Below are 13,766 nucleotides of genomic sequence, written 5' to 3' on the forward strand. Positions count from 1 at the left end.
GCTGCCCCTGCTTCCAAGCCTCTTGTCCCAGCAGAGTCTTGGATCTTGGAAGATCGTGATCTCAGAGTCGTGAGATTGAGCCCCACGACGGGCTCTGTGCTGGGTGTGGAGCCTGCTTGAGATTCTCTCTCTCCCGTTCCCTCTGCCATCTCCCCCCTCAAACAAACAAATAAAAATAAAAAATAGACAAATATGAAGATAACAGTAATAGTTTATATAAACATCCTTTTTCCATTACGAGCCTGGAAGAGTGGGATTATATAGGAATAAAAGTAGATCTTATAAGATCAATAATGGGTCCCTTGCCCCTTCCTTGAGCTGGTGATTCCCTTAATTATTAATGTAAAAATAATTGTTTTTGCCAGTATTTAACCAAGTAAAATAACTAGGTATGGTAATTAAACTGAAAATTAATTTTAAGTTTTTAATTTTTTTTTTTTAGAATCTCTACCCACAACATGGAGTTCAAACTTACAGCCCTGAGATCAAGGGCTGCATGCTCCTCCGAGTGAGCCAGCCAGGCACCCCTCAGCTGAATTTTCTTTTTTTAAGATTTATTTATTTTAGAGAGAGAGAGAGAGAGTGAGCAGGAGAGGCAGAGGGAGAGGGAGAGAGAATCCCAAACAGACTCTGCACTGAGCACATGCGGAGCCCAACGTGGGGCACGATCCCATGACCCCAAGACCATGACCCAAGCTGAAGCCAGGAGCCGGACGCCCATCTGACTACGCCACCCAGGCGCCCTAAGCTGAAGTCTTATAGGCTTCGAATCTGACGAATCCTGACACACCATGCAAGCTAGAGTTCCATTTGCAAATGACCCAGGTGAAAACAAAAAATATGTCTATGAAACAGAATATAGTGTGAATCATATCTAATTTTAAATATTTTAATTTATATATTTTCATGATTATAGGTCAATAAGAAATCCTTTTCAGATTTAATTTCATTATAGAATATATTTGATAAGGATACATACAAACAGATTCATCTTTGATACACGTGCCTACTGGTGTCCCACAACTTGCTCAGCAGGCTGGCGATGGAATACACATGCTTCCAAAGGTTGTGCTTAATCGGCCACTCTGAACAACCAGCGCCATGGAGTTCACATAATTCCATTCATTTACTTGCCTAGAACAAGTAGAAATCTTAGTGTTTGTTTTTAAGTCTGTTTATTACTCTTCTATTTTAAAATCTGAGATGCATTCCCCAATGTAAACAATAAATTTCAATCTGTCACACAATCAAAATGGATAAGGCCTTCTTGACAAATGTATGCCACCTCCGTTTGACTCATCGGAACGCAATCTTATTTTGTAGTGTAGTGAGCCATCCATGCACAAAAGACGGGAAAAGAAGCTGCCCTTAGTACCCGGTGGAGCCTCCCAGACTTCTCCCCGCCACAGGTTTATTGTACACTTAAGAGATACCATTTCGACTTGGTCTACTTGGTCTTAAAATACAAATATACAATGTCCATAAGCATAAAATAGTAAAGCCTAGCCTTACGTCTTTATGATGAATTTCTACAATCCTATACAATACCAGATCATGCCAACTCATATACAGAAGAAGGTGGCTAGATGTCTCCACCACTCTTCCGGGCACGTGAGCGCGGGACAGAAGGGAGTGAAGTGGCTGCCTGCGCTGGGTTAGGCAGACAGCATCACTGAAACTCCACGGTGCCTGCGTACCCTGCTGAAATGGTTAAATTAATCTGGAGTACAGTCTGCTTAACACAAGAAGAATACAACCCCTTTCTCGTCAGCCTCCCTCCAGGAGGACCGAATGAACCCTTAGAGAATGAAACCAAATAAAGTCACACTTGCATTTCCTGATTCACCTGTGCAAATCAGTCCTCCACGCTCTTCTCCATCGACTTATCCTTTTAGGACCAATTAATCAATAGCGATCACAATTCAGTACCTCATTATCATCATAAATATTTGACTTAGCGAGCTAGATGGGGAAATAGTAAAGCCTATGTACAATATTTTAAAAGGCATTCTGTGACCATTTTTGAAGGGTTCGTAGAAAAGTTACGAAGGATATACCAGTCACTTCTGTTGATGTCACCATAATGTAAACCCTGGCATATTTTTTTTTTTTAATATGAAATGTGCACTGTTTTATATACTGTACAACAAAGGAGAACCGTGAACCACTGCTCCGGTGTGACGCTCACTGATTCGCTAAGCTAAGGTAACTGGTAGAGGGAGTGGTTTTCCTGAGGTTTGTCAGAACTTCTCAAACAGAACAGAAATCACAGTGGTGGAGCCTAGCACGAGTCTGTGCCTGCCCCTGTTCTGCTCCCCACGCTTCCTGCTGGGACTAAATGACCCGCCACTGCATGATGCTCGTGTCCTTGCCGCCCGTGGAGATGAGGTGGCTATCGCCACAGAGGAAATCGACGTTGGTGACGTGGCTGCTGTGCCCACTGTATACGTGGCTCGGAGCCTGGGGAAGAAGGACAGAGAAAGAAAGAGCTTAAGGCGGAGCGCGCTACGTGGAGTCAGAAGTGCTGGAATTCGAACGCTCGTTCTTCCCTCACTCAGCAGCTCTCACCTGCGCACCTGCTTTGTGCACAGGCACAGGAGGGGCGTTCAAACAAACGACACAGAGGCCCCCCCCGTACCCCGAGAATCTGGCCTGGGTGGGGGGGGGGCAGACACGGGCAGGGCGCTGCCCCGGGCTGGGATACGTTCAGTGCCAGAGCGCTGTTCCAGACGTGGGGCCACCCAAAGGAGGGATGTACCAGGTGCCACGGGTTGAGGGGGAAGGCCGAAGGACTTCAGGTCTGGGAAGGACGGGGAAGGGTGTTCTAGGCACTGGTGCTGGCTCAGCTCAGCAGGTGGGGGAAGAGGCGTGAGGCCCACGAAGGAAGCCACGGAGGTAGACAAGCCAGCTCGAAGGGGTCTGTGGATGGGGGTGCTCCCTGGAGAGCAGCGCGGAGGCCGGAAGGGCTCCAGGGCAGCGGGACGGCGGGGTCAAGTCCCCAGGCGTGACTGGCCGGTTCATGCACACAGCCTACCTAGTCAGTCACCAGACCGCCAGGGGAGGCCAGGACGCATGCGCCCCGAGGACAGGGTCCGTGAGGAAGACGTACCCTGAACTGTGAGCAAGGGTACGAGAACAGGTGCACTTTGCCGAAGTCGTCGCCGGTGGACAGCAGCTTTCTCTCATGGGCCCGACACACGGCATTGATGTCGGTTCCGTCCGAGCCTTCCGGCCACACTCCTAAAATGAAGACCACAGACAGAGCCCTGAAACCCCAGAGACACTAGGCCACGCCGCACAGGGACGGCCACTGAGCTGCCATGGAGATCAGATCGCCCGCAGTCCCTGGCTTTCGAAGCCGGGGCCCAAAGAGCTCCCAGCCTGCCTGCGATCGTCTCCGCCGGGGCAATTCCCAGATCACCCGTCCCGCCCGAGGCGAGAGCTCCGGCAGGCTCTCTGGGCCCCCACGACTTGCGGGGGCCCCTTCCTTCTTGACCCTACAACAGAGAGAGTGCCAGAAACCGTGGCTTTGGACACAGTGCCTTTCCTTTATTCCCCCAAAGCATCTGAGGGGAAGCTGACTAGTCCCCAGCCTACAGTTTCCTAACTTTTTGGTTTTTCTGGGGTAACTCTACATGTGAGTCTCTCCAAAGGACTGTTTAACCCTGTGTGTGCCTTTCAGGGGTTTTTGTTTTTTTTTTTTTTTTTTTTTAAGATTTTATTTATTTATGAGAGAGAGAGAGAGTAGCGGGGAGCCGAGCAGAGGGAGAGGGACAAGCAGACTCTGCGCTGAGCGTGGAGCCTGACCTGGGGCTGGATCCCACGACCCTGAGATCACACCTTGAGCCAAAATCAAGAGTCAGATGCTCAGCGGAATTAGCCACCCAGACGCCCCTCAGGTGTTTCTTGGTATCGGCTCTTTGTGGCTGCTGCTTGCCTGGTCTATCCGGCAGCTGTGGTGTCTGCCTGCCATGGATCTGGAGTCTGGTTGGGTGGGCAGTGTCTCCTGATCATTGCTTTGGGAAACCTTTTGGTCCCAATAACTTTTGATCTGAGACAGCTGAATGTACATCAGTTTCTCAACAGGCAGATCTAGAGTGAACCCAGGAGTTCCTAGCATTTATACCAGAAAATGATGAATGCCAGCTCTAAAGAGATTTGGGAAATTTTGACCACCTTATTGACTTATGGTCTTACAGAAAGAGATTAGAGGTACTGTCTTTTCTTTTTTATTCTACTAAACTGTGGTAATTTATTTTACACCATTTATAAATATATTCCAACCTCAACTTTAAAGGAAGTGAAAAATTTAGTTAAAGAACCAAAAAAATATAATAACTCTAACAAATGATAAAGAAATAGATTGAGTGCCATCTGGCCCATCTCTCTAAGAAGTTTGGCACAACCTCATAGGAGAAGATTCTAGGGCATTATCTCAGGACTTATTTCATACAATAGAAAAGGGTTAAACCCATCTCTCTGGTTCTTGCCTGGCCCTTCCCCTGGGAGCTGCAGGGAGTGTGTCCTTTTTGGGTTCATGTGGTAGCAGAGCAGCTGGACAAAACCAGTGACCATGAGAGTTCATAACTATTAGAGAAATATTCTAAAAGTGGATACACGTTATGTGTGAAACGAATGAAAGCTGCAGGAAACTTACCAAAGACATGGAACCCCAAAGTGCAGGTGTACGTAGCCCATTCAATGTCTCTCGTAGTTTCCACACTTACGACTTGCTTACAAGCAGAGGGAACCCCTGGAAAAAGCAAATCCAAGTCTGGTGACGTCTAAGCCGAAGGCCCCCTCTCCTCTCCTGACAAGGCTGGCCCTTACAGCCCTGCCCCGCCAGCGACAGAGCCCTGTGGAGTGAGACCCTTTCCACTTCCCAGCCCCGTGGGAGCCATGCTCGCGGCTGCAACTGTGCCTGAGCCCCGGGGCCTCCATGGGCACCGCCTCCCATCTCTCTCTCTCTCTTTGGGTCTGTTTCCTGCAGTCTGGCTTCTCTTTCCTTTGACCATCCATGGGTACCTTGCCTTCAAATGCTCAGTGTCTCCCTCCCCTGCCCGCCCACAGAACCCTCGAACAGCTCAGCTCTGCCGCCTGCTGTTCACGTCAGGCCCCCCTCCCCGGCCCACCCCCTTCAGTCCTGAGTTAGGGAGTGGAAGCTTACAGAAACCAGTCATGTCCAGGTGATTTGATTGCTCCCCAAACGAGCTCTCACTCACAGAGTATGAAACCGTGTCCGAGAAGACTTTAGACCCACGGCCTGTTTCTGAAGTCCATCCCCCCTCTTCTGCCCTGTGTCAGGCAGGACCTTGGAGAGGGCGGAGAGGGAAGAGCAGGTGCCACCTGGCACACGCTATTTCCCTCTTTCCTCCACCTGCAGCAGCTCTCCCTGTGCAGGCTCCTCAGCAAGTGGACGGCCGCCTCCCTACCTACCCGCCGGCTCTTGATGCCTACGGCCTCGTACCTGAGCCCAGATTTCCTGTCTGTGAAATGGGGTAAGCCTGGAAGAGCTATATGGATAATGACAGAAAATGTGTGTAAACTTTCTGCTACTTTTCAGTATTGCACTTCTTAGTACCACCCAGCAGGCGGGCACCAGGCCCTCCTCATGCCCCACAATCCCCTGTGCTTAGCCCAGAGCTGGGCACACGACAGGTGCTTGGCACACGTGCGAGGAGCCCGTGCCCAGGAAGTACTGGTCTCATTACCCTCAGTGTTCTCAGGTCCTGCCTGGACACAGACACCACCAGCAGGGCTCCCAGGGGCTGCCCCCCCCCCCCCGGCAGGAGAGACCCCACTGTGTCTGCCTGCTTGGGATGACGCCCTCACAAGGCTCCCCACTCTCTCCTGCCCCAATTGCCCCCCCTTGGGCCTTTCCCTCCAGGATGTGGCATTTTCCTTCTTGGAGTCCCTTGGACTCGGAGTCTTCTTGGATCTTCTTGTACCTTCTGCTCCGCAGGGGCCCATGCCAGCCCGAGCCCCCAAGGATCTCAGTGGCGGGAAGGATCTTCGCGGTGGCCCTGCCCAACTCCCCTGTTTTATAGAAAAGGAAACCGAGGCCTGGCGGTGACAGCATGTGCCGAGGCAGTAGGGGAAGTGGGGTTTGCAGGAGACCCCATTTTGATCTCAGAGTGAACGTTCTATGTGATCCGAACCCAGACAAGCCCCGGGGTGCTACTCACAGTAAAGGATTTCATAGTCTCCAGAATTTGACACGAGGAATTGGGAGTTCACAGACCAGTCCAGGTGAGTAATGAAGCTGGAATGACCCTGGGAGAGAAGAGCAGGATGCGTTTCACGCGCCTCGTAAATTCCCGGCACGAGGGACATGGGGTGACCACACACATCCCGAGAAAATGAGAAGAGCACCTACCGAGCACTTGCCGACACGCGTGTACTTCCTCCCGTTGTCGCTGACTCCATAGATGTAGATGCAGTTGTCATGGGAGCCGATGGCTAAGAAGGTCCCGTCTGCAGAAATACGCAGATGACATTTGTTTTAAAAATAAACACTTATCAACGACAAGGGGTAATGCTAGTGACATCACAGATTTAGAAAAATCAGCCAAATCGGTAACTTAACTCAAATCAGTAACTTAACTGCTTTTCGGGAAGTCCTATGCCACTTCCCAAGCTGTCTTTTGGAAATCCACTCCTGCCCAGATCTCTCCCCTTATTAGCCCCATCCCTGCCACTCCCACAGGGAAGGCTCGAGATTCATTCCCTCGAGGATGCGGCCACATGGCTCCTCAGTGAGCGCCAGGCTCTCTCAGACCTCTCCAGTGCTATCCTCCCTCCCACCTCACCTCTGCACACAGTGTCCCCCCTCCCACCCCCTGCCCTGCCTGGAAGGCCCCTTCTACCTCACCTCTGTGCACACTGTCCCCCCTCCCACCCCTGCCCTACCTGGAAGGCCCTTCCGGCCTCTCTTCCAATAGGCCATCAGTTACCATTTTCGCCTGGGTTTCTGGCCTCAGGAAAGCCTACGGAACGGGGCTTTGGTGCTTGTGTGGAAACACAGGGAAGGCGCTCAATGTAACATAAAAGCAGAGCCCGCCTTTGTAGCCGGCGGAGGAACTTGCCAAGTGTGAAGGCAAAGCAGGGAGATCCAGGATATACTGGGAAGGAAAGAAGGCCTGAGAGACTAATCCAGAGGAGGTCAGACTTTCCTGAGGCCAGGAAGCAAAAGGAAGGAGATAGGAACCGTGTGAGGCGCAGAACTGGAACACAGAGTGGCGGGGTCTCCGCACACTGGTTCAGGGACTGCGATGCGTCCCGGCTCACACCGAGCACCAGTGCCTCCATCCGCAAAGCACAGCAATTCAGAGGATTCCCTGGACAGTGTTTGTAAAGGTCCTGGCGGTCACTGGCCGTCATAAGTCATTTCCTCAGAGTTTCCTTCTCCTAAGGTAGGGAGTCCTACAGGAAACAGCATGGCCTGACACCATCAGGAAGTCGTGTTTCAGGAAGTCCTAGCCTGGGCCAGGTCAAAATAAGGGTGTTGGCAAGACCAAGTCGGCTTGTCCCATGTGGGAATCCTGGCGGGATGGGGCAACAAGCCAAGGACAGCGGAGGCCTGGAGAAGGAGACCGTCTGTGGCTGACGATTCTCGAGAAGGCCGGAGAGCTGCATGGGAAACCATCCACCCTTGGTTCCCGCAACTGACTGGGCCCTGACAATGATGATGATGATGGACACTAAAGGCTAACCATAATTATTATCAAATTATAACAGTCCACATTTATGTAATGTCCACTAGGTACCATCCTGTACTCACGTATTTCATCCTCATAAACCCTACAGACAGGTAGATATCAAGCCCATTTTTCAGGAGAGGAAAGTGAGGCACAAGTGGCAAAGTAACTTGCCCAAGGTCACACAGGTTTATGGGAGCTGGGACTCGAACCCAGGCAGTCTGACTCCAGAGCCTGGAGCATTTTGTTGCTGATTCTGCTGCCCCTGTGACACAGATTAAGGGTAAAGCCCCGCTGAAAGCCTGCCACATGATGTGTCGGCATGCTGGCTTGTACATTCTTAAGCCAAAGATCTCAAGAACTACCTTATCATCTGTTAACTCTCTCTCATAATGGAACCATTCATTATAATTCTGACTGCCCCAGCTCTAGGATTTCGAATATTCTAAGTACCTCCTGCAAGTGGGATCACACAATATTTGTCTTTTTGTGTCTGCCTTATTTCACTCAGCATAACGTCCGCAAGAGTCATCTGTGTTACAGCATGTGTTAAAATTTCCTTCTTTTTAAAGACTGAATAATATTCTGTTGAATGGCTATACCATAATTTGCTTATCCATCCATCTACTGATGGACACTGGGGCTGCTTCCACAGTTAAGAATAATTATTATAGAATAATAATGCTATGAACATGGTGTACAGATGCCTCTTTGAGGCAAGGGTCACCTGGTTAATGAAGAAAAGCTCCGAAGCCCGAGAGCAGAGTTGCTGGTAAGGAGAGCGCTCTGGTCTCCAGGGAATGGCCATGAGTATAACTGACAAGAAACGCAAATATACTCCCCAAAGCACCCTGCTCATGTCAGCAGGAGCTGATAGATCTCTGAGGGCCTTCTAGGAAGAGAGGCTATAGACAAGGGCCTCTTGCACTTCACAGACGTTCAAAATCACAAGAAAATGATGAGAAACACATAAAACAAATAGAAGAATGCAGAATGTTGGCCAGAATTAATAATAAAATAGGATACTTAAAACACCAAGAATGAAAGGCAGTCTGAGCTGAGTAAGCACCTTCGCAACATCGATAAAAGGTTCCAAGGTGTCTGGGGGGCTTGTCTGCTTAGGGTGAGAAGTGTGAACTTTGCTCGGGCACAAGGAAAACACATCTGGAAGGGTGCTCCTTCTCTAATGAGACCTGTGGAGATTAAGAACACAGCTCCACCCCGAGGTAGAGACCACTGCAAATCAGCTTATATAATAGAGGATTCCTATAGAGCAGTAGCAGCTCAGTCTTGGCCAAGTATTTCCAAGGACAAAACTGCTATTTCCGAGAGTGTTCACATAGCTGGATCTCCTGCATATCACAGAAACATAGCATTTCCTAAAACACAAGCATCCAACGACAAGGCCTAGAAGCAAGGGCCTGCCCAGCAGCCATGAGCCCTCCTGGCACCCACACTGTCAGGACTCAGCCGCCAAACCCCAGGGGCTTCCACTGGCCCATGACGAGAAAACTGAGCAAATATATGTCAGTTCACAATGGCACCCAACCCACCAACACCGACTGATCACTGTTAAGGGGTACAGAGAACAAATTCATTATCTTGGAAATTGGTAAATAAAGTAAAAGAAACCAGGCAGGGGCGCCTGGGTGGTGTAATCAGTTAAGCATCTAACCCTTGGTTTCAGCGGTTTCAGCGCAGGTTGTGACCTCAGGGTTGTGAGATCGAGCCCTGCATCAGGCTCCACGCTTAGCACAGTCTGCTTAAGACTGTCTCTTCCTCTCCCTCTCCCTCTGCCTTTCCCTGCTGCTTGCTCTCTTTCTCTCTCTCAAATAAATAAATCTTAAAAAAAAAAAAAAAGTCAGGCATTTATCTTGACTTTCCTTAATGAACGCTACCATGCTATTGGATAACGAAGTAGATGATTAGCAGTTTTTCTTTATAGAAATATGATACCTAATAAGTGAAGAAGAAAATCTAACATTGGCACACCACTCATTTGTAGTCCCGTGTGAATCTGGGCATTGGGCACCAACAGCTACTAATATAACAAAAAGTGAGAGAAGCAGATGTGAGTCTCCGGTGGCTGGAAGACAGCAATACACGCAGAACCTGAATGGGATCCAGCCTCTAGATGCAAACATCACATCAGAGCAAGTTCGGGGGACAGAGGAACATGTTAAAGGACACCACGGGGACACACTCAGCAAAATCCGGAGTGGAGAAAACACTACGGGAAAAATGAGCCTGTTCCTTCAACACGTAAATGAACAGTGCACACAAGAGCGAGTGGGGGAGGGGGTGGGGGAGGGAGGGAGAGAACAAGTACAAGGAACCATGGATTAAAAGGGACTTCAGAGACATATCAGACAATTAACACGGGACAGCCTTTTTTGAATCCCAATTTAAACTGTTAAAAAAAGTCTAGTGAAAATTTGAATACTGACTATTCGAATACCTGATGATATTAAGAAGTTAATGCTACTTGGGCTGAGGAGGTGACAGTGACACTGTGGCTATATTAAAAATAAGCGGGCAGGGCTTCCAGCTGTGGCCCAGTGAGCCCAGTGGATCCTCTCCCCATAAAGCAATGAAAAAGATGTACAAAACTGACAAAAATAACCACTTCCACACTCTGGAAATTGATCAAAGACGTAAATCCATCTGAGAAGTGCTTATACTTAAAAAGCTTCTGAGTTTGGGATGAGGACAGTAGGAGTCGACGGTGCGCTCGCCTGGGGCTGCGCTCTCCCTTCCCACCGGCTCGGCTGGCTCAGAGGTTGCGGCCGGGCAGAGCCGGCTGTGGGCACCAGTGGCTTTGTTTCCGTGGTCAGGCGGCTCAATCCATACAAAGCCCTGGGCGACGCCTATGCCCACACAGCAGCGTTGTGGACAGAAGTGACGATCTCCAGGGCGGTTGACCAGGGAGGGCCCACGGCTCTAGCAGCCTGCAGTCACGGCGGAGGCTGGAGCGAGCCTATCCCTGGTGATGGGAGGCTGCGCACGTGTGCATGCGTGGGGCAGGCAGGAGAGGACCCCAGCTACCCAGACGCCTGTGGCCACACTGAGGTTGCACGCATGCCCAGGGAGGATGCCAAGGGGCCAGCAGCAGCAGAAGCTGGGCAGACCCCGAAACGGCCTGAACGCCGGCCGTGCCCTTCTACCTGCACACACGTCCGCCGGCACAGGATGCAAGCCTTCCTGGCTGGAGGTGTTTGAGCGCAACTCTGTCCCGTCCTCCATCCAAAATGCATGAAGCCAAACCGAGAGAGCCGAAAAGAGAAACTAACTGGTTCCACGGTACCAGTTGGAGATTTCAATCCTTCCCTCTCAGCAGCTGCTAGACCAGCCAGAGTAGCGGCAAGGACACAGATGACTCAAACAACACATCATCAGTCAGCTCTGAACACTGTCCACCAACTTGTCCCAGCCGACCCATCAAGAACACTGCACCCAAGAGTGCACGACGCACATTCTCCGCAAGCACACCTGGGACATCGGCCGGGATAGGCCACGTGCCAGGCCATAAAAACAGGTTTGGATGAAGTAAACGTGATTAAAGTCATACAAAATACATTCTAGGCCACAATGGAGGTAAGTTAAAGAACAAGGGGAGGAAATACGGGAAATCCCCCAAATATTCGGAAATTAAACAATACATATGTAAATAACCCATGGGCCAAAGAAGAAATCATTAAGGAAATTAGGAACTATTTTGAACGGAATGGAAATGAAAACACAATATATCAAAATTTATGGGATGTGACTGAAACAGTGCTCAAGGGGAATTTTTTTTTTTTTTTTTGAGAGGGGGAGAGGGAGAGGGAGAGAATCTCAAGCAGGCTCCATGCTATGGGCTAACCCTGATTTCATGACCTGAGCCAAAATCAAGAGTTGGACGCTTAACCAACTGAGCCACCCAGACACCCCTCGAGGGGAAATTTATAGTTTTATACATCTCTACCAGAAAAGAGAGGTCTCCAATAAGTAACCTAAACTTCAAGAGCAAGCTAAATATTAATCAAGCAGGGGAAGGGAAAAAAATAAAGATCAGAAAAGAAAAAAAAGAAAAAGGAAAATCAATGAAAACAAAAATTGGTTCTTTGAAAAGATCAACAAAATTGACAAACCTTTAGCCAGACTGACCAAGAGGAAAAGAGAGGAGACAGAGTTTCCAGAATCAAGAATGAACGAGGAGACCTCACTGCTCACCTCAGAAAAATAGCAAATATTATGAATGATTTAATGCCAACCGAGTAGACAACTTAGCAGAAATGGACAACTTACCAAACTGACTCAAGAAGAATAAACACTCTGAGTAGATCTACAAAAAGAAACTGCATTAGTAATTAAAAACCCTCCCACAAGGAAAGATGGCTCACTAAATTCACATGAATTCTACCAAATATGTAATGGAGAAATAATATCAATCCTTAAGAAACTCTTTCAGAAAATAAGCAAGGAAGGAACACCTCCCAACTTACTCTGCAACAGTACTCTCATAACTATGCCACACAAAACTATCACAGGAAAAGAGAGCTACAGATTGATATCCCTCAGGAGCAGGGACGCAAAAATCCTTAATATTAACAAATGGAATCCAGTGATATATAAAAAAGGATTGATACACCATGACCAAGTGGGATTTGTCCCAGGAATGCAAAGTTGGGTTAACATCTGAAAATTAATAGACCATATTAATAAAATGAAGGATAAAAAAAATCACTTAGGGGCGCCTGGGTGGCTCAGTCGTTAAGCGTCTGCCTTCGGCTCAGGTCATGATCCCAGGGTCCTGGGATGGAGCCCCGCATCGGGCTCCCTGCTCAGCGGGAAGCCTGCTTCTCCCTCTCCCCCTCCCCCTGCTCGTGTTCCTTCTCTCGCTGTGTCTCTTTCTGTCAAAAAAATACAGAAAATCAAAAAAAAAAATACAGAAAATCTTTTTTAAAAAAATCACTTAAATCATCTTAATAGATATATTTGACAAAATAAAAAGCATTTGACAAAATCCAACAGCCATTCATGATGAAAACCCTAAACAAATTAGGAATAGAAAGGACCTTCCTCATCACGCTAAAAGGGCACTAACATCATACTTAATGGTGTATGACTGAATGTTTTTCCTCCTAAGACTGTGAGCAAGGCAAGGATGCGTTCTTGCCACTTCTGTCCAACACTGTCCTGGAGGTTCTACCTAATGCAAGAGAGAAGAAATAATTAAAGGCACCCAGATTGGAAAAGAAGAAATAAAACAGTCTTTATTTGCAGATGACATGATCCTGTAGGAAGAAAATCCCAAGGATTTTACACACACACACACGCACACAAACTACTAAGACTAATAAAAGAGTTTAGAAAGGTCATAGGATATAAGATCCATGTGCAAAAATTGATTTTATTTCTCTAGAGTAGCAACCAACATTCTGAAAATAAAGTTAAGATAATTCCATTGACAATGGCATAAAGAGAACTGACTTAGAAATAAACTTGACAAAGGAAGTGTGACTTGTGCACCAAAAACTATGAAACATTGCTGAGAAAAATGGCAGAAGACCTAAATAAATGGACAGATATTCTGTGTTCAAAGAGTAAAAGACTCAGCATGGCCAAGCCATCAAATCTCCCTGTATCGATCTACAAGTTCAACATTAAATCCCTATTAAAATCCTGGCAGGCTTTTTAAAATTAGAAATGGATAAGCTGGTCATAAAATTTATATACAAACGGTGAGGACCTAAAGTAGTCAAAACAGCTCTGAAAAGGAACCGCAAAGCTGGAGGAGTTAGACTCTTCATCTTTGAAACTCACTCTGAACTCCCAGTAATCCAGACTGCGTGGTACTGGCACAGGGATGGACATCTGGGTGAACGGGACAGAACTGAGAATCCAAAAACAAACCTTTATATTTTACGGGTCAATTGGTTTGTGACAATAGTGTCAAGATTATCTGATAGGGAAAGGACTGTCTTTTGAACGAATGATGCTGGACAAGTGGATAATCTACATGCAGAACAAATCAAACCTCTACCCCTTGCAATACACGAGAATCACCTGGAGGTAAGGGCTAAAACA

The 13,766-nt window shown here is 48.0% G+C and overlaps 1 protein-coding gene across 5 annotated transcripts in view; it reads right to left on the reverse strand.

The window, feature by feature from the left end:
• Positions 1–869: 869 nt before the first annotated feature.
• Positions 870–13,766, reverse strand: part of EML1 (EMAP like 1) — a 177,808-nt gene continuing 164,911 nt past the window's right edge. For all 5 annotated transcript variants that reach the window (XM_027571729.2, XM_027571728.2, XM_027571727.2 and 2 more), the window contains 5 exons: positions 6,377–6,474; positions 6,186–6,273; positions 4,658–4,753; positions 3,110–3,240; positions 870–2,460 (listed from right to left, as the gene is read on the reverse strand). In XM_027571729.2, the coding sequence (XP_027427530.1) occupies positions 2,335–2,460; positions 3,110–3,240; positions 4,658–4,753; positions 6,186–6,273; positions 6,377–6,474 (539 nt within the window). In that variant the 3' untranslated portion in view covers positions 870–2,334. The remainder of the gene's footprint in view (positions 2,461–3,109; positions 3,241–4,657; positions 4,754–6,185; positions 6,274–6,376; positions 6,475–13,766) is intronic.

This window comes from Zalophus californianus, chromosome 6 (genome assembly GCF_009762305.2).
Source record: "Zalophus californianus isolate mZalCal1 chromosome 6, mZalCal1.pri.v2, whole genome shotgun sequence".
NCBI classification, from domain to species: Eukaryota; Metazoa; Chordata; class Mammalia; order Carnivora; family Otariidae; genus Zalophus; species Zalophus californianus.